This window comes from Diadema setosum, chromosome 8 (genome assembly GCF_964275005.1).
Source record: "Diadema setosum chromosome 8, eeDiaSeto1, whole genome shotgun sequence".
NCBI classification, from domain to species: Eukaryota; Metazoa; Echinodermata; class Echinoidea; order Diadematoida; family Diadematidae; genus Diadema; species Diadema setosum.
Window position 1 is genome coordinate 37991450 of NC_092692.1, and position 24762 is coordinate 38016211.

Here is a 24762-nt window from a genome sequence, read left to right on the forward strand (position 1 = left end):
GTATGACTTTCACGGTCAAATATGGTCACCTACGAAAGTGTCATAAAATAATGTCTGAACACAGCTGAACATTCATAAATTAACTGAACTGACGAAGTGAAGTGAACATGACAAAATTAAAAATGAAGAAAAAAATATTCACTAGTAACATGAAAATGTTAGTTTAGTTAGTGATGATTTACAAACGGATAGGAGAAAGATAATGATGAGGGTACTGAATCAACTTTATCGTCTATCCGGAAAGCAACAGATGACAGTTTCGATTCCCGCCAGCTCCCTTTTTTCCCCCTCGACGTGTTTGTTAAAATGTAGATCAGCAGTTGTGATCTTAGAAATTTCATTTGTACAGAGGGTAGATATCTAGACAAATTGAAGAGAACATCACACATCATATCTTCAATAACCTGCTTAATATTCCTTATTTTATCCTTGTCCTCATGTTTCCTTCAGGCAGCGTTTAAAGCACTGTTTTCTGACGGCTCTAGCCGGCAATACAGTCGGAAAACACTTCAAGCTGTGAGAATGATTCATGTATCATTTCGTCATATGAAAATCAGTGACGTCATAATAGCGACCCCACAACCCTACCTCGACGTTGCCAACTTCAGCGGCGTAGTGCAGGGCCGTCCTCTCAAAGATGTCGGGGAGGTTGTTGAGCTCCTGCCTTCCGTTCTTCAGGAGGAACGCCACGAATTCCGGGTGATCCATCTCAGCGGCCCAGTGGAGAGGGGACTTGTGATGGTGATCGAAGACTGCGGAGTGCAAAGAGAACAAAATAATTTGTAAATTTGATGGCGAAGACGAAATGCAATGTTCATAATCAGCTACTTATACTAATGAACACAATTTCTGATGTAAGGATAGATAGATTTGATATCTAATGTCCTTCAAGAATGTTTGTCAGTGAACACATCACTTAGTCACATCACATATGATCATTTTGATATAAATACACTGTACTAGAATGCTAAGAAACTACCCTTTTACACCAACGGAGGTGTATACGTCCCATTTTTTTTTTTTTTACTTTTTGTCTTTTTTTTACAGATGATATTGGTATATGATTCTAAGTTAGATGGAGCTGGCAAATTTGAAAAAGGCTTATAAGTGCTGATAATATTATGCTGCGTTTCACTAGCACAATGTTTGATAAACTTAATTATGAAGAAAATGTAAATGCTGTTTTTTTGTTCGTCTGTCTGCCCCTCTCTCCCTCTCTCTTTCTGCCTCTCTCTTTCTTTCTCCCTCTCTCTCTATCAGTTTGTTTGGCTGTTTGTTACTTTGTTTAGTCTTTTATTTTAAGGCAAGTATCTGATATACAGATCAAAAGAGTGATAATATTTCCCAGTCACCGTTCATGTCAGCGCCACGAGTCAGCAGCAGATCCCCGGCCGGGACGTGCCCTTTCCAGGCGGCGCAGAGGAGGGGCGTGAAGCCGATATTGTCGACTTCATCGATCACGGCTCCCTCGTGGATGAGCAGGGCCATGGTTTCTACCCTGTTGTACAAGGCAGCTCTTTGATTTGGTGAGAATAACAACAGTGGCAAAGTCAGGATTACCATTCACATGCTTACCCTGCTCTCAGCAGAAGCTAATGTCTTCGAAAATCCACAACAATACTTCAGTAAATCATGATTTAGAAAATCATGCGTCAACTTTTTGAGACATTTTTCACTCGATGCAGTGTAGTAAAAAATAGCATAATTTTCTCAGTCAATTTAAGCTTCAACGACAAATGCAAACTCTTCCATTCCTTATAGAGTAGGATTGTTCGAAGAACATTCGATATGGTATCAGCGTCAGATATAACTACCTATGTAGTGGCGTCATTCCCTCGTCGTCCACGAGCTCGATGTCGGCATCGTTACCGAGCAGTTGGTATGCTGTGTCGGTGGCGCCGTTGACGGCGGCGATGTGAAGAGGGGTCATCCCGTTTGTCTTCTGGACATTGACGTCCACTCCTCCGTCCAGCAGGATCTGAATCACCTGCGATTTTCACAGAAGGAATTCCACACTAATGTCATCATGTTTGCTGTAAAGAGTACTTTCAACCGCGGCCAGTATAAATGTGTGTCTGCGATGGCATGGAACCATAAATATTTAAGAGAAAATCACTAACTACGATGACTGTAATGATGATGACTATGCAAGGGCAGAAATTTAAGGATTGCCCAGGTCGAAAAACCAGTTGGCAACTGGTACTGGTACCAGTTGATTCCAGTTAAGGCAACTGGTTTCAATATGGAAATTGGAATGAGTGACGTGAAATCAACTGGTATCAACTGGTATTCGTCCAACTGGAATCAACTTGTATCAACTGGAATCAACTGGGATCCAGTTGACAAAATTAATTTGGTGTTGAATTATTTGGTGTATAGGTGTTTAGTGTATGTCAGGACATTGTTAATATCTAACCTAACATAATCCTACAGCTAGTCTGAAAGCCTATACCTACAACTACATTTAGGCTTAGCCTACATCCTAGACCTAGTTAGTACCAGAGGTAGGGCTATATTGCTGTAATGATTTAAGACATGGTTACCAAGTAGATTAAACTTTTATTATAAAAATATGAAAATACCTCATCAGAGGGACAAGTTGAAATTGTGAATATCACGGCAATAATATTAGATGAATTTCTAATGCATTTCAGACATTTCTGAGTTTATTCAAATCATTAAAAAAAGATAAATTTAACAATATTTTCTCATTTTCACGAAGATAATTTGAATAGCTTATGAATATTCACAAGCAAACGAACCAGTAAAAACCAATAGAAACCAACTGGTATCAACTGGTATTAGAATTTCAATGATTTAGTGGGTGTTAATATGGAATGAAGATATAAGCAAGTCCAGTCTGTTACATGGGTATCAAATTGTGTAAACTAATTTGCACACACACCGAAACACACACACGTGCGCACACATACACACACAAACACACGCTCAAACTGGTCAAAATACAGTCTGTCAGTTGAAGTGTCAACTGATCTTAATTGGTTCCAGTTTCATTTAGTTGAAGTCTAAGTTCAATCCCGTCAAATGTTTTGTTTAATTACGTTTTGTTTACTTTTTGATTTAATGTTTTAGCTAAGTTTTGTTAACCTTTTAATTCAGTTTTAATTGATGAACTAATGGAATTCAAAAAGTAGACTTCAGCTTGTGTCAACTGGTACACAATGAGATATGAACTGGTATCAACTGGTACCAGTAGACTTGTACTGGTTTCAACTGGTAAGCAGTGCAACTTCAACTGGTATAAACTGGTACCAGTAAGACTTCAGCTGGTACCAGTAGACTTGTACTGGTTTCAACTGGTAAGCAGTGCAACTTCAACTGGTATAAACTGGTACCAGTAAGACTACAACTGGTACCAGTAGACTTGTACTGGTTTCAACTGGTAAGCAGTGCAACTTCAACTGGTATAAAATGGTACCAGTAAGACTTCAGCTGGTACCAGTAGATTTGTACTGGTTTCAACTGGTAAGCAGTGTAACTTCAACTGGTATAAACTGGTACCAGTAAGACTGCAACTGGTACCAGTAGACTTGCACTGGTTTCAACTGGTAAGAAGTGCAACTTGAACTGGTATAAACTGGTACCAGTACATCTTCAACTGGTATCAACTAGTTTCAGTTAGAATTGCTTATTTTGTTACTGGAATTTTGGAGTTACCTTCTGATTTCAACTGGTACCAGTTGAAACCAGTTAAGACCAGTTAAAACCAGTAAAGACCAGTAAAAAATGCTTACTGGTTTCTACTGGTTTCTACTGGTTTTCGACCTGGGTGAAGATGACTCAGGTAAATTGCTATATGGGTTTGCCACGTATTCGTTGACTAGGCGACAATTTTAAAGAAGGTGATAACGTGCTACATCGAACACCTTTATATTCTACATCTACCCCTGACATTTTTTTTTCCGCAATGTAATCTTTAATTTTGTCATTTGTCTGAAAAGATTGTACAGATATCTGACACACAGTCCATTTACATGTTTATATATATGTATATATATATATATATATATATATATATATATGTCTTTGTTAAATACAATATTACGTGACATTCTAATATTCTTTAAACATGTTAAAACAAGAATAGTGCTATCTATTCAACTTTTTTATATTACTTGCGTCATTACTATTACATTAGTTACAAAATACTCTATTAGGAGGAGGAGAAGAAGAAAAGGAGGAGGAAGAGGAGGACGAAGGAGGAGGAGAAGAAGGAAAAGAAGAAGAAGAAGAAGAAGAATGAAAATGAATTCTTCACTAGATACCTTGGTTCTCCTCTTGGATACAGCAAGATGCAGACACGTGTTGCTTTCGTTGTCTCTTTCCGCAAGATAGTCTTTGATGCGAACTCCACTCTTCATAGCTACAATGTTTGTAAAATGAGAGAGAAAAAAAGATAATCTATTCATTTTTTGTTGTTCCCCAATCTATCAAAATAATGCTTTGTATGTCAATTGTGTTTTGCTACTCCCACTGTTACACATAGTTTAGTTTCCCGTCGAATCATTAAGTTAATGATTCCGCGCACAATGGACAATGAACAATGGACAATGAATTGCTTAGAAATCATCTTATTGTTGTTACCTGTAAACCACCAACAACAAATTGATATTTTTCTTACTGCTTATGAGTCATTGCTACCTTATGCCAATTGGTACACTCTTCATCCAAACATTATCATTGTGGGGATGTGCTAATTATGCAGAGACATCAGCAACGGAGGGGCGCCCCCATGTGGCAGGCACCTCTCTGCTTGCTGTTCACAGGTGAGTTGATGAAAATGAGAACGTCACAAATTACTCAAGAATTTCAGTGCTTAGATGTTATGGTGCTGTATTATCAGTATTGGTAATTGATATGAAGAGTTTTAAGGGCCAAACAGGCATATTATGTGGAGTGAGAGTGTTTGTCAGAATTTACATGAAGCCATTCTATTTGTCTCTGGTTGATGGTGGTTTTGTTCAGTGGCACTGAATGCACGGTAACTTATGTATGTACGTACCTGTGCTAAGTCGGTCTACGGACGTGTGTTGTGTGTACGGGCGTATGTAGTTAATTGCGGCTGCCGTAGTCTTGTGCGCACAATGTATTCGTAGTGCAGTAGTACAATGCAAGGGCTGCAGGCCTGCGTAGGTTTGTGTACGTGACCAATTACGGTACTGAACAGTGTATTATGTAGCGCTGTGTAACAGTATAGGGCGTTTAGCGTGATCTGTGTACTCTGGTATTACATGGTGCTGTGTAGTATGGGGCACCTATAATAGTGTGATAAGATGCTGAGTTGATGGTTTTTGATGGAAGCTATTTACCTATACTACATTTTGGTAATGCATTTAAGGTGGAAGAGTTTAGAGATAGAGTCAGAGATGTACAGTGTAGGTACAATGTTGTGGGTTTATGATGTAATACCACTGAGATTGTAAGAGGGAATATTATTCCTTTTGCTCTCCCTAATAGAGTAAGATTCTGTATTGATAGGAGGGACTAGGGTATCTTGTGTGTCGTCTAGCAAGAGATTTAAGAAGCTACCTGAGTATTGATCATAATAGTTTTGACACACATAATGGAGGAGTTAAGAATACAGGTGTATTGCACTGCCGTTACCATCATTTAAGGTTTGTTATGCTGAGGTATTGTGTAGATTTGCATTTGTTTTTTATAGTTGGTGTACCCTGTGATCTAAAGTTGTAAGATCCGCAGTAGTTTGGTATAATGTAATTTTTTCAACATTATTATACCCCCATCTTATCTTGCTGACATTCCAGATTTGATGTCGTGGGACCTATATGGATCAGATGTGTGATTGTAATTGTTTTGAGTAGGGATAAGTGATTTGACTGTGACGAAGTGATCTGTAGATGTTAGGAATGGTTGGTGGAAGAGAGGATTTATCCATATGATATCGCGTGACTTTTATCTAAGAGCAAAGGTGATTTTATAGAAGGGTTATGTGGAAGTGTTAATAATGGATGCATTCAGGCTCTGGTTAACTGTTCAGCAATTCAAATCAGTGAAGAGAGAACTGCTGTCTCATTTGTTTTTATTATCCAAACAAAATAGCATAGTTTGAGTCAGATCTTTGCTGGACTCTAAAACAAAGGAGGTATTATTCTTTTCACATAATAATGATGAATAAGATATGTATTGTATATGTATATGCAAGGACTGGTAGTCACACATGTAAAAAGCTTTATTCTACTATATGGGGTCTGACATTACACTAACAGAGTGGACATGACACTGGCTGCTTATCATGAAGTGTGGAGAGTATGATTTTATTCCATAGAGTAAGCCCTTTATGTGAATAGACATCACAGTGTTGCAACTCATAAGTTTCAAAAAGCAGATATTGTTACAACACATTTACATTGTATCAAATGGTTCCACAACATTTTGTACCCAATCATTTACAGTCTGTCTAATGTATTATAAATGGTTTTTAACAGTCATGATATGTGAAATAATAGAGAGAGAGAGAGAGTTATGCCACATACAGCTGATTATATGGCAGATGCTTTCACTAGTTATGATACTATTATTGATACTCCATTGTGGATTTATATAGCTATAGAGACAATAACTCACTTGGTATCTGTGTGTTATAATGAATGAGTTGTTTTGGTGTTAAACATGTGTGGATTTGATGATGTGCACATTATAGTGTTTCAAGGGTTCTCCTAAAGTACATTTTAGGAGCTGTAATTGTGTTGTGACTATATTATGAGTTAATAAAAGCGACCTCTCTGCTTGCTGTTCACAGGACTCCTGTCGAGTGTTTGTCTTCATTGACTGCACGACCTCCCACCCGAACCCACGTGCCGTATAACCATCTCCATCATAGACACACATACACACCCACACCGTCTTCACATCATCTCCCCCTTCTCCATATTTCTCTCTCTCAATCGCGCCCCCATTCGGCCCCTCTCTACAACTGGCGACGAGGATGGGATGGGAGGATACAGCATGGTTGGAAGTCACTACTGAGAGGACTTGGGCTGAGTTAATGCGGCCTGGATGCTCCTAGACGGCTTAGTGAAAGATGCAGCGGGAAGTATAGGACATAAAGGGGGAGTTCCAGTGCATCGGGGTCCTTCCTGAAGATTAGGTGGTGATGTGCTCCTGGGCGTCTAGGACAGGTAGACAGGAAGAACTGGTGGTGAAGGGGATCCAGAGATGGACAGGAGATGGTTCCAGGTAGCTGCAGGACTGTTTGCGGATGACGAGGTGGTGATGTAGAGGACTCGAAGTTCAGCTGCAGTGGATGAAGTAGCGGCAGACAGGCAATTTCGAGTAGACGGATGTGAATTTGAACTGGTGCAGTCTGACATTATTAGATACTAGAAGGGATGATGTAATTGATATTATCCCTGTTTGGACTGGTAGATAGCCTGTTTAGGTAGTTTTTACCACTTTCATGGAGAAGGGACATGGTGTAATTTGAGGTTGATATAACCTGCTGAGCTAGTAGACGTTTTTGTATGATTTACATACAGTTTTGCCCTATCATGTGTGGATAGAGTTATTACCGGATTTAAGGGCAAGGGTAAATAGGTAATTGGTCGATGGATTCAGCTTTGAAGTGTCAGTCCTGAGATTTAAACTATTTGGTACGGTGTTGATACGGAGTGTACAGAGTATTGCAGACACTGCGAGTATACACAGGGGATTTTTTTTAATGAATGTGGGACTGACTAGTGATTATACTGTGAAGGGCTATTGAAGTTAGACCTGTCATGTTTTGGGCAGGTTTGCTATTTTTTTTTTGTACATTGTGTATTACTGCAGTAGGTCATGAGGTAGGGTTGTACTGCTTTGATGTTGGTATTTGTGCCTGTATTTAAATGCGACCAGCGATATAGGTGTATTGGAACAGATTTTTCAAGGTGTATTATTAGTGTCCTTTCCATTCAGTGGAGTGTTAATGTTGGACACCACTCATTAGGATTTGGTTATAGAGCTGGTTTCCTTTATTACTGATCCTTCTCAGATAGGACTGTATCATCTTTTGGGAACTTCAGTTGTATTTCAGAGATATTTGGCATTTACTTGTATATGCTGACTTCAATAGTGTTTCCGAGGTGTATTCCTTCGTACACACTGATGCCTTAGTAATTTTTTTTTCTTTGCAATGTGAGTGGATATTTGAGACATATTGCTTGCATTGTTTTAACTTGTGAGCATATGGTTTAAGTGAAAGCTGTCTGGCTTGGGATATTTGTGATACATTGATATATATTCAGGATATGGCAAAGATGTTATTTTTACAGATTGAAGACAGCCCAGGGGATGTCACAGAATATCCTTTGGAGAAGGAAGGTCATCTCTTGCTGGAAGTGCTACAAGCGGTACATCCTCGTGCAAATGGCCTGGTCTATATGGCAGAGGATGGAAGAAAGAGAAGGACAGTTGCCATACAGGGACATATCCGGCCACCACCTGATGGCTGGGACGACAGACTGGTGTATTCGCCCTCCACTCCAGCGGCAGATCAAAATGACGTGAACCAGGAGCTGTCGGACCTGAAGACGCAGATCAGGGAACTGACGATGAGGCCCCCCAAACTGGTGATGGCGCCCGAGAGGAAAATACCAGTGTTCGATGGAAAAGCAGGAGATGTAGAGGAGTTTATTTCCGGCGTGAAGTCAGCCTTTTCCCGCTATGGGGTACCGGAGGAGGAACGGGCTTCCTACTTGCTAGACTACATTCGAGGAGTGCCAAAGATGGAGGTGAGGGCCCTGATCAAAGAGGGGAAGCAAGCAGAGGAAATATTGCAATTTCTGAGAGATTCGTACGCAGGTGTGCAAAATCTGGGTGAGCTGCAGCGGCTTTTTCTGGAGCGAAAGCAGAGGAGAGGGGAACCACTTCGTGATTTTGCGGTAGATCTAGAACGGAGGTTCAACAATTTGTGTGGTCGTGAGGCCAAGCTGTACGCTGACCCCAACGGGATCCTAGTCGAACAGTTCATTGAAGGATTAGAGGACCCTGTCCTGCGAAGTGCTTGCAGGGATCGGTATGAGCGGGATGGTAACACAAACTTCAGGGTCTTACGTGAGTTTGCCATCCGTAGGTCAGGGCAAGAGGAGTGTCGCACACAAGGCCACGAGGGTGCACGCCAGGCTGCTGTGCGGGCTCGACAGGGGGAGCACCCACCTCAACCATCAGACGTCCTCTTGACAATTCAGGAGATGGGTGACAAGATAGTACAAGCCGTCCGAGATGCGATGCCTACGGCCCCCTTGGCACCACCAGCTGCGCGAACGTGGAACCCTCGTGTGAGACAGCAGAGAGGTGCCTGCTTTTCATGTGGGAACTTTGGACACTTTGCTAGAGACTGTCCCAGTAGAGACTATGGTGGAACACAGTTTCGGCCTGCTGATCAGAGTTGGCAGCATGGATTTCCACAGCCTGGTGCGCCTCATTTCAGCGAGTTGTACAGGAACAGGAATTACTCTCCCAATCCACATTGGACTAATGGCAGAGACGGTAGAGGCCAGGATTTTCCCCCGAGAACAGGAATGACATACCTCCAGGGAAGACCAGATGGGAATCGGGGTCATCCTGATTTTGCAGAGCAGAGGGGAAGTTCACAAAGGCAATTTGCCTAGACATCAACCTGATTCCAGTAGACAGGAAGCCCCCCAGGCATCCCATACCCCAAATTCCCAGAAGAATGTGAGTCCACCAGATCGTACAGGTGGTGGAACCACCAGACAAGGGAGTCCCTCCGCAGGACCACATGGATCAGGTGCCCCAGTTGGACGTATGTCAGAGGTGGAGGTGGTCCCCAACGGTACTAGAGGAGATGACGGGTTCGTGTCCAGGGCCATTGGAGAATGTTATTCTGTTGACGTTGAGTTTGGGAGTGTCACCGTGCCCTGTCTCCTGGATCCCGGCTCCCAAGTAACTACCATAGGAGAGACGTACTTCAGAGAAAAGTTAGAACCGGCGGGTATTCAGATGAAGGATGTCCCAGTGTCCTTCTCCTTGGTCTCTGCAAGTGGGGATGATATCCCATATGTGGGGTGTTTTGACGTCGATATCAAGGTCTTGGGACATCCGATCGCAGCCAGGATTGTCTTGGTGTTGAAAGAAGACATGGCCATGAGGCGTGGTCAGAGTTCCATGCAAGGGATACTAGGGATGAACGTACTGCAGGAGGTGTGGAGTCAGTTAGTAGGTGTCGGGCAGGAACACATGAACAAGATACTCTGGCCCACCCCAGATCCAGTATGGCAAGAGGCACTACAAGCTATTCATACCCGACAGACGGAGGATCAGGATAAGGCAAACAACCAAAGAGACCTTCTTGAAAAGCATCATGATGCCTTTTCTCATGGTGACATGGACTTTGGTTACCCTGACCGTATCACTCATCGCACAGAGACTGGTGGTACACCACCAAACAGGCAGAGACACAGGCCCAGTAAGCAGAACCAAGCCCCCGATGCCCTGTCCCGTCTGGATCCTCCTGAGGAAGAAGGACAGATGATTGTGAGTAGTGACACAATCCGTGCCCAGTTCGACTTAGTTTCTCAAGGAACAGATATACCAGTTGTTTTGAGTACCTGCAGTGAGGAGAGACGTCTAGGTGGAGAAGCGTGCATGCCTGGGTTCTCAGCTGAGTATCTGCAGGAGGCTCAAGAGAGGGATGATCTTGTCAATCAAGTGCGCTCCTTTGTGTCAAGGGGTACACCACCCTCGCGTGAGGAGAAGGGCAGTTGTTTACCGGGAAGTCTGGCTCTCCTGCGAGACTGGAAGAGGCTGTTCATCCGAAATGGTGTTCTTTTGCGGAGGAGGCGCCGTCCGAACGATGGTACAGAGCACCTGCAGGTCATTGCCCCGCAGAGCATTCAAGAGGAGGCTATCACCCGGTTTCATGACGAGGCAGGGCATTTCGGGTTCAGACGTACCTATCGGCTGGTTGGAGACAGGTTCTTCTGGCATGGGATGGAGGAGTCGGTGAAACAATGGTGCGCCAAGTGTAAGCGCTGTGCTGTTAGCAAGCCTCCTGTTTGGAAGGAATGGACACTTCCCACGTGATCTGAGCTTAAGCGGGGAAGTGAAGCAGGGAGCTCACCGTGGTGCGCAGTCGTATGTTTTGGGAGGAGTTGATCTCCCTAAGAAGTTTTATTCGTTTTTGAAGTTTATCCAGTTTGGATAACGTTACATTGGCTATTGTTTAATCGCATAGTTATTGCACTTGTTATATATTCATGAATTTTGTTGTGGCTGCTGAAGTCCAGAGTGTGGTTAGGACTTATGAATGCAAATTTGTGTGCATTCAAATGACAGGATCACAGTGGTATACACTTATTTAAAGTGGGACTCCATGCAACCAGATGGATGTAGTTATTGTGAAAGCCCGAAGTTAAAGCATTTAGCTTTTGTTCAGTTGGTTTAACAATGTTCCTTTATTGAAGGAAGCAGCATTGTTTCTTGAAGTGTTAAATATGTGAGGTACTTAGGCCTACAAGTGGAGTAACTTCGCATCCATAGTTATTCCATAAAGTACATGTATGTGTACGTATAGGTATCCTTACATAATATGGTCATCAGGGACGATGACCTTTAAGCGGGGAAGAGTTGTGGGGATGTGCTAATTATGCAGAGACATCAGCAACGGAGGGGCGCCCCGATGTGGCAGGCACCTCTCTGCTTGCTGTTCACAGGTGAGTTGATGAAAATGAGAACGTCACAAATTACTCAAGAATTTCAGTGCTTAGATGTTATGGTGCTGTATTATCAGTATTGGTAATTGATATGAAGAGTTTTAAGGGCCAAACAGGCATATTATGTGGAGTGAGAGTGTTTGTCAGAATTTACATGAAGCCATTCTATTTGTCTCTGGTTGATGGTGGTTTTGTTCAGTGGCACTGAATGCACGGTAACTTATGTATGTACGTACCTGTGCTAAGTCGGTCTACGGACGTGTGTTGTGTGTACGGGCGTATGTAGTTAATTGCGGCTGCCGTAGTCTTGTGCGCACAATGTATTCGTAGTGCAGTAGTACAATGCAAGGGCTGCAGGCCTGCGTAGGTTTGTGTACGTGACCAATTACGGTACTGAACAGTGTATTATGTAGCGCTGTGTAACAGTATAGGGCGTTTAGCGTGATCTGTGTACTCTGGTATTACATGGTGCTGTGTAGTATGGGGCACCTATAATAGTGTGATAAGATGCTGAGTTGATGGTTTTTGATGGAAGCTATTTACCTATACTACATTTTGGTAATGCATTTAAGGTGGAAGAGTTTAGAGATAGAGTCAGAGATGTACAGTGTAGGTACAATGTTGTGGGTTTATGATGTAATACCACTGAGATTGTAAGAGGGAATATTATTCCTTTTGCTCTCCCTAATAGAGTAAGATTCTGTATTGATAGGAGGGACTAGGGTATCTTGTGTGTCGTCTAGCAAGAGATTTAAGAAGCTACCTGAGTATTGATCATAATAGTTTTGACACACATAATGGAGGAGTTAAGAATACAGGTGTATTGCACTGCCGTTACCATCATTTAAGGTTTGTTATGCTGAGGTATTGTGTAGATTTGCGTTTGTTTTTTATAGTTGGTGTACCCTGTGATCTAAAGTTGTAAGATCCGCAGTAGTTTGGTATAATGTAATTTTTTCAACATTATTATACCCCCATCTTATCTTGCTGACATTCCAGATTTGATGTCGTGGGACCTATATGGATCAGATGTGTGATTGTAATTGTTTTGAGTAGGGATAAGTGATTTGACTGTGACGAAGTGATCTGTAGATGTTAGGAATGGTTGGTGGAAGAGAGGATTTATCCATATGATATCGCGTGACTTTTATCTAAGAGCAAAGGTGATTTTATAGAAGGGTTATGTGGAAGTGTTAATAATGGATGCATTCAGGCTCTGGTTAACTGTTCAGCAATTCAAATCAGTGAAGAGAGAACTGCTGTCTCATTTGTTTTTATTATCCAAACAAAATAGCATAGTTTGAGTCAGATCTTTGCTGGACTCTAAAACAAAGGAGGTATTATTCTTTTCACATAATAATGATGAATAAGATATGTATTGTATATGTATATGCAAGGACTGGTAGTCACACATGTAAAAAGCTTTATTCTACTATATGGGGTCTGACATTACACTAACAGAGTGGACATGACACTGGCTGCTTATCATGAAGTGTGGAGAGTATGATTTTATTCCATAGAGTAAGCCCTTTATGTGAATAGACATCACAGTGTTGCAACTCATAAGTTTCAAAAAGCAGATATTGTTACAACACATTTACATTGTATCAAATGGTTCCACAACATTTTGTACCCAATCATTTACAGTCTGTCTAATGTATTATAAATGGTTTTTAACAGTCATGATATGTGAAATAATAGAGAGAGAGAGAGAGTTATGCCACATACAGCTGATTATATGGCAGATGCTTTCACTAGTTATGATACTATTATTGATACTCCATTGTGGATTTATATAGCTATAGAGACAATAACTCACTTGGTATCTGTGTGTTATAATGAATGAGTTGTTTTGGTGTTAAACATGTGTGGATTTGATGATGTGCACATTATAGTGTTTCAAGGGTTCTCCTAAAGTACATTTTAGGAGCTGTAATTGTGTTGTGACTATATTATGAGTTAATAAAAGCGACCTCTCTGCTTGCTGTTCACAGGACTCCTGTCGAGTGTTTGTCTTCATTGACTGCACGACCTCCCACCCGAACCCACGTGCCGTATAACCATCTCCATCATAGACACACATACACACCCACACCGTCTTCACATCATCTCCCCCTTCTCCATATTTCTCTCTGTCAATCGCGCCCCCATTCGGCCCCTCTCTACATCATTATCATTTTTTAATAATCACAAGTTAAAACTCCAACATTGGATATTTCAAAATAATATCGCAAAGTTTGTTGTTGCAATTTACCTTACATTCATCGCTTTAATCTTTATTTGGCCTGCTGAAATGCTGAACTCCTTTATCTATTTATTTATTCATTTATTTTTTTTTTTACATATGTTCACCAGAGCAGATTCGAAGCCTTGCCTGACATTGCGACAAATAAAACAATCAAACACGCATTTCAAGACTATGATAGCATAACGTAAGTTAGCCGAGTGGCCATTATAAATTTATTGTACTTATAAATGCTTAATTTTACACCAGCGCAATATTTTGCTCAAGTAAGCCCTATACAAAATGATTTGCTCTTGAAACGCCACATGTCATACGCTTTTACATCTGTTCCTATGTCTCTGTATGACACTCACTAGATCGAGTGAACATTATATCAGAGTCTCTAACGAGGAAATGCTCGTTTATGCTCGTACCTTTCTCAATAAAGATGTCGACCAGGTCTTCATGCCCGCTGACAATGGCGTTCATGAGTGGCGTCATGTCGTTCACTTCTTTGGTCCGGATGTCGGCCCCGTGCTCGATCTACGATAGTCCACGGTTAGAAATACAACTCCTTCGACTCATCAACATTCGTTTTGCAGAACTTAGATCATCTCGCTCACGTTTTGTATTCTGTCTGTATTGTTGTCAAACATAGCTTGCAATTTTGATCCAATTTACTCATATTTTTAACATCATTTTTTTTTGGGGGGGGGCTTTAGTTTGTTGTGTATGTATTTTCTTTTCTAGCTCATCAAAGCTAGGTGATTTCTTCCATTCAGAATTGTAGAAACAAGGTAGATAACGATAGTAACGATCTTGGGCAGTGAATGGAAAAGAGACGTTTCTCTAACTGCTCCTTTAAGATTATTATATACGAAATTAACTTACGAGGAGTCTGCAGACGTGCGGGTTGCCGCTCATGGCGCCGTAATGTAGTGGTGTAGCGCCCTCAGAGTCCTGAGCGCTGACACTAGCCTTACCGAGTGATAAGAGCTCCTGTTATCGAGAAGTTTAGTGTTTTCAATAAGTACGAAAAAGATGATACTTACTAAACATGAAAATGATTTGTAATTAGCAGATGGTTTGTGAGGTGTTAGCAACGAGGGAGCTAACGAAATAGAAATAATGGTAAAGTCTTTATAGTAAAAGGGTTCACTCTATAAACGGACATGAGTGTGTGCATGCGTGTCTGTTCCTTTGTGTGTAAGGGAGAGGAGGAGGGGTGGAGGAGAGGGAGATATTTCTGTAATGAAACATGACGTTAGCTCCTGATTAGCTCACATGCATATCTCATTTTATAATCCCTGTGCTTTAATGTGCTGTCTATTCATACAACGGAAAGAAAAATGAAGGTTTGTAGATTTGGAGTGCGTAATGCTCTCTTTAAAAACAGAAAAGAAACAGTCCATAAATGAAATTCAGCTTTTGTGGTTACCTTGGTAACCGCAGTATGTCCTCGCCTCGCGCTGATGTGAAGCGGTGTCATACCAGCGGTGGTGGCGCTCTCCACATCGGCGCACTGGGCCAGCAAGACGTGAGCGACTGCAGCGCTGTTCATGCGAGCCGCAAAGTGAAGAGGGGTGGCCTTTGTGTCGAGTGTGTTCACTTCCGTATCTGGACCGACGCGTAAAGTATGGCTTAATTTGCACATTCTTTTCATAATATGTACAACAGTACTGTCTCTGCATAGTGTGTACGTGTTGCATAATCTATTCAAACAAAATTAAACAGTCAAACATTCAAGGTATTTTGGAAATCACAACCAAAAATGAAACTATAAACTTTGGGTGTAAACTCAACATGAGAGTTGATATCAATACATAGAAAGCTGTAACCGAGAACATAATAAATTCAACATTACATTGTCTATTGTTAGGCGGCCACTTATAGGAAGAAAAACGACAATAACCCACCACGGTATTGTAAATGTTTCAGATCAACACATAGGGGAATTATTGTGCTTACAAGGTTACAGCTCTTATCTGAGAAACATCGACAATACGTTAGCAAAATAAACAAAAGTGTCAAATGAGTACTACCGTCACTCGGTGGAGCTACGATTAACATTTGACCTAGTGCTCATGAACTCTTACCGGCGCCCCGAATAATGAGATCTCTGGCTATGACGTCACGGTTGTTGATGGCGGCGTGGTGTAAGAGGGACATGTGATTCTTGTCCAGTTTGTTGAGATTGAACGAACTGTACTTATCAAGCAGACTTTTCAAAATTTCCATGTCACCATCTCGGACAGCCTTTAAAAAAGACCACACAAAACAAGAAAACAGTCAAACAAACTAACGGATGTAAAAACGCCAACAACAAATGAAATTTTAAAGAGGTGTTCGATCCACCAAGGATAGCTTCTTCAAAATGAACACTGATTACCAAATTAATCTCGCCTTTATTACCCCCAGCATTGCCAGGTATTCATCCAAGTGAAATTTTCACATCATGTTAAGGTGACGTTAGTAGTTAGTAGGAGTACGATCAAGCGAAGAGGATGGAAGTGGATTCAACTTTGAATCGCGTAAAAATTACGCGATTCAAAGTTCCTTTTGATGTTATGTACTCATGTAGGTGTTATGTATATTACTTTGTATTACTTTATATGGAAATAAAATCATTTTGAATTGAACCGAAGAAAAAAAATCGTCGCCGGACGGAAAAAAGGGCAATATTATCTTAATGCATTGGGAGCAGTGATCAAAATTGTCTTGATGATTATATTTGATGCATATACTGTATAGTTCAGTTGTATAACAAAACATCCTACCATAAGTATAAGGATATAAAACCGCAAATAAAGGAAATATTACTAATTTTCTCGATAAGCCATAACTGTCGACGGCTTATTCTAGAAACGGTTTTAATAAAACTATTGTTCACATTTTGTATATTCAAAATATTTAGCATTGATTAACTGATCAATGTTTTACGTTGTTTCTATCCCTGTAACTCACTTTTCGGAACTATTTTGAAGAACTACAGCTTTTTTTTTTTTGTTATCTGCTACAGATATATGGTCGCTTTAAGTTTCGAGATCATTATAAGGAATCAGTTATAGTGTTCGTAAAAACATACGAATCTTAGAAAGATGATGGTAAAAATCTTATTAACATGTACCACGTACGTTTCGTATGAGCGTCCGCACAAAAATATAAAACTGATGTTGTGGTCCATGTTTTGACACAAAAACCTCTATAACTCTTAGAATTAAGGGTCATTGCTTCACAATTGGATATAAAGAATCTTCGTACACAGGATAAATAATATGCTTGTGAATGTCATTACCAATGAAAAATAATATTTACTGAAAATTTTTGTGCTGGTCGAAAGGGAAATTGTGAAGCAATGCCATCATCACCTCGGGTAAATTGCAATTTAATGCCTTGGTTCACCATATTGCGAAAATTTGAACAGTAAAAGTTTTTTTGTTTGTTTTTTGTTATGCAATTGAACGTCACTTTCTTTTGATTGAAAATGCTCCCAGATTTTTGTTTTGGCTGTGGAGCTTCGCTTACACTGTTTCAGCCGAATAGTTCACAATACTTATAATGCTAGGAATAAATGAGTCATCGCTCTTTAGCGCGCTGAGGACTCTAAACTATTTGAAGAAAATGAACCATGGCGCTGAATATTTCATTTATTACTTACGTCAATGAGATTGACAATGACCAGTGGGGAGTGTTTTCTCCTGAGCTTCGTCTTCTTCAATTTTGCTTTTACATCCTTCAACAAGCCATCTTTGTTATATCTGACGTAGGTATGAGATACAGCATCGTCTGGCACGACGTCACCGCCAGAAGGTTTCCCTCCATTCTTCCCCGTGGTGACATCCTCAACGCCCTTCCCGTTGCCAGCGTCGTAGATATCCGTGGGAGGTTTCTGCTGCCGGAAGTCGAACTTCGAGTTGGTGAGGACCTTCCGGGAGCGATCCGACCGAGACTTTACGGGGACGCCGGTTTCGACCGATCCAGCTTTCTGTCTGTAAGGCGGAGGTTGCGGCAGTGATCGATTCGAATCCCCGTGATCGGCGCTGTATGCCGGGTTGTCTCGCCCTAGGTCGTTCAAACCATGCCCAAGACTTCCGACCGTCATGTCGTAACCACTCTGTACTTCTCGAAGCTCCAAACCAGTTTTGCTGAATCTCCTCCTGTGTAGGCGTGCACCATCCGTGTTATTCGTCGTCACGGTAACGTCTTCGTCCGACATCACGCTTTCCGCCGTTGACTCTGAGATCGCCGACAGGGGTAGACCACGGGAGAGGCTCGACAACCTGATCATCTGAGACGGCTCGATGTCGCCGCTCGGTATGACGAGCGTCCTCTCGTCCTCCTCGCTGGTGAGGCTGCCATTGCTGTCTGAACTGGCCATGGCTGGTTGTATCCCTCCACTGACCACTGACCACTTAAGCTCTTATGTGACAGTTCTCTCAAATCGCATCAGACTGTCATTCCTTTATCGTGTTGTCTTAATATAATTCGACTGTGCTGTTACACCTGCAAAGAATATAAAACATCTTACTCGAATCATACATATTTAATCGGAACGTGTTTCAAGGGAGAATAAAAACTTGATTGATAAGTGATTTCATATATCAAGGAATGTGTACATTCATTCATAAATGAATATATCGATTATCCACAGTCACAGACAAGTATACAGATGTAGATACATAAAGATCACACACACACATGATTACATACGTAGATGTTTACACTTAGGCCTATTACCTACATACGAATCAAATGGATAAACAGATAAATTATCATAATTGGACTGAATGTTATCAAACAATTTGGAATCGATACATTTCCTGCTTTGATTGTTGTTGTTCTTTTCACTGAAGGGCTGTAAATGTTGAAAAGCAAGTTCAGACAGTTATTGCTACTGTCCTCTTGCTACTGTACCTGTCATAGATACTCGACCTGAAGAACGTTCGAAAAAAAGTCTGAATTTTTCTTCCTGGAACAAAAGAAAAGAACCACTGCAATTCATGTGGATGAACATAACCATGTACTAAGCATCTTGTAATGATCTTGAAAGAACAGGATTAAACACGAATGATTAAATCATGCCAGTCCTCATATATTATGTCTGCATGACATCGTGTTCATTTTAAAATGTATAATATATGTCACAATAATTTTACCACCATGGTCTGGTGCTATTTAACACATAGGTATACAAATTACCTATCCGCTGAACCAGATTTTATAAACCCTCCGTCATGGCACCGTGCAGAGATAATCAACATAACAGTCTTAATCTATGACACGAAGATAACGGCTAGCAAAGACAGACTTACAAAAACATTACACGTTGAGGTCTCTACTCTTGCCGCTAAAATCCGCCACACACCGTCAATGACGTCGGAGATACCAACAGGACAACGAGAACGAGGTCGATAGGAGCTCCTGTACAGATTGTAATGACTGGTCCAAGTTATGTGCTGCATGAGTTAGCGACAAGGAGGCTGGGCGTAGATTTTTAGCATCAGATAAGGATTTAATGACTAATGACTGTGCAAAGCAACGAAACCTTTATCGATACTGGCGATCTACACGATTTGTTGATCGACTGTCAAACTTAGTCATGAGAAGTGTTTACATTTGGGAAGATTTTCATTATTGTTTTGTTTTGTTTGTTTTTTTTCAAACATTTTTTTCTCAAAAATCTTACATGAATGAATTTTCGACAGTAAGTTTTCAGCGATCGCATAGTGCTTTTGTATTTTTCTTTGTTTATTTTCTTTTTATCATCAATAGCAGGACCCTACACGAATGGGATATATATGCCCAACCTAATTCTTCTTTTCAACTCATTTTCTAATTTTTCATTACGTACCGAAATAACCACACAAATCCTGGGGTTTCCCCACAATTATCAACATCATGAGGTCCTGTGCAAAGTAAGAAAAGTTTCTTAATTTATAATTTCAGAGGTCAAAGGGGAGAAAGCAGATGTGTGTTAAGGTGTTGTAGGCATTCTGTAGCGGCCTACTTTATGCTAATATGCGACTCATCAAGTACGGCAACACTTAACTCTTAAAAAGCAAGGGGTGTTTATGCAGGTGCAGGTATGGCGATGGGATGTACATGTATAAAGGTAAGGGCTGACTTGACACTGGAATACACACACACACACACACACACACACACACACACACAGAATACTCAAACGCACACACAGACACACGTACAAACGTACACATATTCATTAAGATGATGTATAATATACAAGTATACATTTGTATTATATTTGTATACAATACATTTGTATATTATGGACATAATGAAAATTAATACAGCAGCTGAAATAGTCCATCAATATCTTTTGAGAAAATATGGAAAGACACGGCTAGGTCCACAGTCTATCTCTGACTTTCTTGAATATGATATGAAACACATCATACCCAGCAATTCATAGTGATGTAAAACAAGTTAATTGAACTCCGTTATGTTGCATAATTTATAACATCCCTATTTCGCACTGCCTTTAAAGGAAGCAAAAAAGAAAAGAAAAAGAGAGCCAATACAAATATAGTAACTTATGCAAATATGACGTCATAATAGACGTCATAATTGCATAAGTTATGATCATTTTTGTACTAACTGGGCAATGACACAGAAAACAGATCGTACACAGATGAGATTTATTGACTGCAATCCTTAGTGGGATTTTCCGTCCCTAATAATCCACTAAACACATATTACGTAATCTGGCCGGTGTTTAGCCTTACAAGCAATTGGGTCCACACACCAAAATGAGACACATTCGGTGTAACGTTATTATGTAGAGTAAAAATCCTATTGACATTGTGTCGTATATGAGCACTTTACCCTTGAAACTGAAAGAGAGTGTGTTTAGTTGCACGAGATTGTTACTTTCTTTTTCTTTTCTTTTCTTTTTGTACTACACCATGAAAAGAAATTATTTTTTTTTTAAAGGAGGAAGAGCTGAAATATTTCTCCTCCAGTGTTGAACATGAACTTTCAGAACACATTATTGACAAACTATCCTTCCAAAATTGTCTTCAAAAATCATTAGGCACTTTCTTCTTATCATCGTTATCATCTACTTCATTTCTCTCTTGTTATTCTATAAAAGTATTATATTTTCTTGTTGCTTTTCTTCTTCATCACATTCTTCTATTCATGATCTTCTTCTTCCTTGCATTGTTAGTATGATTCTTATTAATATCTATTCTAATCATTGTATTTTTTTTTTCATTTCAATTACCATTATCATTGATTTTCATCATAATCAGTAGTATTACGATCATCATTAACACATAATTATCTGTACTATTATCACTGTATAGTTGCTCTTGCAGCCCATCGCAGCAGTCGCTGTTTTCAGAGAGCATACACAAATCAACAGTTGAATGAGTTTGTATACGTGTGTGAAAAAAAGGAACAAACAGTTGTGTGGCTATAAAATCGGGTGCTGTTTGTTATTCCGAAAGTTCGTTATTCCGAAGGTTCGTTAATCAGAAACACACGAATTCCCTATACCTAGAGGTTCGTAAATCCGAAAATGAAAAAGGGTTCGTTAATCCGAACATTTGTGGCGTTATTCCGAACCATAAAATCAGTTACCTTGTTTCTTTCCAAATCTGGGATTGCCGGTCGAAAATGAAGAAACATATCAATCGGTAGATATAGTCGATCCAGTCCTCAAAATCAATAAATGAAACAGATCCTGCATGCTTATTGATGAACAAATGTTATGTTATAGCACAGACCTTCAAAGTTTAATGGGAAAAGAAGACAAGTAAGAAATCACTTTATAAATGTACACTGGTATACATCTACATTTTGTTTTTATTGTTTACTATCATCGATTTTCTGCGAGTTCTGATTTCAGAAGGATGTTGGCTGGTGGACGTAGTGCCGAGTGGATAATGTCCCAGACTAAACCCGACACGGCAAGCGCATGAAATTTTTCTCTTTAAGGCAAACAGGAATTACAGTGTTAATACTCTATGCTACATTGTAAGACAATCCGATTAACATCAACGAATGAAAAAGAAAAGAAAAGAAAAGAAAGTAGAACAGATTGTCTGGTCACGAACCGCTTGGAGCCGAGGCTCAGGTGGATTCTAACCTTTGTTTGAGCTGAGGGTTGCATGAAACTGTCTTTCAACATAAACTCGGATATCTTCTCTTTTTGGGGGGATGAAAAAAAGCAAAGCTACGAACTTAAAGGGATCGTATAGTTTTGGTTGAGACCTAATTTCAGGTTTCTAACATTTTTTGGTGAGATAATGAGTAACCTGTTATGAAATATGAAAGAGCATGTAATGCTATGAGGAGTTCAACGTTTATTTGATGTAAATTGGTGCTGAAATGGCTGAGATATCAAAAAAGAGCAATTCTAATAAAGTGTGGGACCCATACTTTATTATGATCGCTTTGTTTTACTTTGTTTTTGGATGTTTCAGTCATTCCAAACCCGATTTTCATCAAAATAAACTTTGAATTCCTCTTAAAATGGTATGTTAAAAATTTTAATTTCGTCTCACAACTTAATCCTAATACTCTCGTGACGAATGTGTGTGTGTGTGTGTGCGTGTGTGTGTGTGTGTGTGTATTCTACCACATTAAAGGTAAAAGATTACGTAACAGTTTCGAGTTTCTGTTAAAGATTTTGATTTGAAGAGATTTTTTTTTTTTTTTTTTGTAGCGAAACCTTGAACTTAATTATTTAAAGGTCCAGTTTACCTTTGGGAGCAGCGATTTCAAAAATTTTCAAGATATCATATTTGATGCATATGTGTAGGTCTGTTGTATCATAAAACATCCTACCATATGAAATATTTGCAATAAAACCTAAAATATAAGGAGATATCAGGGTTTTTCTCAATAAACCGTAACTGTATACGGTTTAGTCTGGAAAATTTTTTATTATAACTATTGTTCACATTTTGTGTATTTAACAACACTTAACATCGATTATACGGATTCAAATTTTGACAGTGGTTGTTTCTATCCCTAACTCACATTTTAGAACTATTTTATAGCACTAATGCTTTCATCTGCAAATGGTAAATTATGCCTTTAAGTATAAAGGGCCTAGGTCTACCACCTCGGAATGACGACTGTAATGGGTGTTCATTTTAACAAGAAGTTGTAATATACTCGTTTTGAAAATTTCTAGACGTTTTCGTAACTATTTCTGCTCGATTGTAAATCTGATCACTGATTTGTCTCTTTATTTGACTGTTTAGAAAAAAAACAACCGATATTTCCCTCGAGGATGAAATCATCTTCAACTCTTGGGCACTGCACTGCAGTCGCAATCCCCCGCCCTTCATTAAAAAACCAAAATAATAAAACTGTCATGAAACCCTTTACAAAACCAATGCGTTTTCCAGGACTCTGCGTCCTCCGCGTCCGGAGAGTATTCCCTCCGAATAATGAGAAAAATCTGACAATCAAGAAAAACGAAAAGAAGAATGGTATTGAAAATAATGAGTTTAATCTAGCATTCAAAATGTCCCCCCCCCCCCTCCTATGCAGCTGTTTCACGGAATGCTTATAATATGTTTATTTGTCATTTAAAAAAAAAAAAAAAAACTTGTTCATTATGGTCCAACGGCTTACGCATATATTTGAGACTGCTCGTCTCCATAACAATAATCAAATTACTATTTACAGAATCAATGGTAATAAACAAAATACAGGATTCCGCAGCATATAAATCAATGTGCTCATTGCATTGCTGTGCGATTCTAAAATAGTACTCAAAGTTAAGGCAATGTTGGAATACAAGTGGCGTAACTTTCTCATCCCCTTCATTCATATTGTGCGCGGGTTCTACAATGCATCTTTGACACCTTGATTTAAAGGTGATATATGGCAATGAATATCTGCCAAGTTGACTAAACATTTTGTCCAAATTTGACATCAAAGGAGCTCAAACTTGAGACGAAAAATAAACACAACCCCAACCCCACCAGACCACAAAGTCATAATGCAGCAACACCGCAAAGTAAGTTAGCCGGTTTTCCGCTTTATCATGCTTATATATGGACTAGTGCACAACAATTGATTGTAATTATTAACCATCTGAGTTATTATCATATTGCACTGGAAGTGATAAAAACACAGGCACAACAAAAAATCAACTTGTACTCGCTTTGCTGAACAAGCAAGAACGTCATAACACGGTTGGAAATTTAAAAAAAAAAAAAATCTGTGCAAACTGAACAACCCTCCGAACTCCTTATATAGGTGGGTTTTGGCACCAAACTCCCTGCTAATACCCGTCACTCTCTCTGAACAATAATAATAGGCCATTGTGGTCCTCGTGCCTCAACAAACATCCACGAGTAAACCCTATAGAGAAAGATCGACCTTTGCATTACTTTTTTTTTTTTTTTTAAGGTGCCAAGTCCTGAGATGTGGTCAGCGTTTCAATTTGTATCTGTGTCGGTGTAGGTCTCCGGACTAGACTTGTACGTCTGGAATCCACTGCTTAGAAGGAACCTCGCTGAATACAGAGGCCCTACAAATTCAAAAGGCCTGTATGGGACAAGGACTAGGCCTGCCTCTAGTGCTGCAGGTCTGAGGACTGACTGGTTACTGTGTAGCACCAGTGCGTGGCTGAAATCACAGATAGAAGTTCCAATGGGTGATCATAGTATCTGTATAGACGTACTGGACACTGGTATTCAATCTTGTCTTTCTTACTCTGCTGAAGGAGTGCAATAATTGGATTTTTCGTTGAACTCGCTTTACAGTATTAAAGGAATGGCGTAATTACAGCTGGACAGATCCACTCCCAGACTCTCTGACGTCATAACAGGTTGAGTTCTGCATATCTTGTTCCGTTTT

The 24762-nt window shown here is 40.0% G+C and overlaps 1 protein-coding gene across 1 annotated transcript in view; it reads right to left on the reverse strand.

The window, feature by feature from the left end:
- The window catches only part of LOC140232244 (uncharacterized), a 36311-nt gene extending 18016 nt beyond the window's left edge, over positions 1-18295 (reverse strand). Inside the window, exons 1-9 of the mRNA XM_072312378.1 lie at positions 17576-18295; positions 16014-16173; positions 15356-15534; positions 14809-14916; positions 14352-14460; positions 4287-4384; positions 1815-1987; positions 1353-1516; positions 589-752 (exon numbers count right to left, since the gene is read on the reverse strand). Coding sequence (XP_072168479.1) covers positions 589-752; positions 1353-1516; positions 1815-1987; positions 4287-4384; positions 14352-14460; positions 14809-14916; positions 15356-15534; positions 16014-16173; positions 17576-18295 — 1875 coding nt within the window. The remainder of the gene's footprint in view (positions 1-588; positions 753-1352; positions 1517-1814; positions 1988-4286; positions 4385-14351; positions 14461-14808; positions 14917-15355; positions 15535-16013; positions 16174-17575) is intronic.
- Between the last annotated feature and the right edge of the window lie 6467 nt (positions 18296-24762).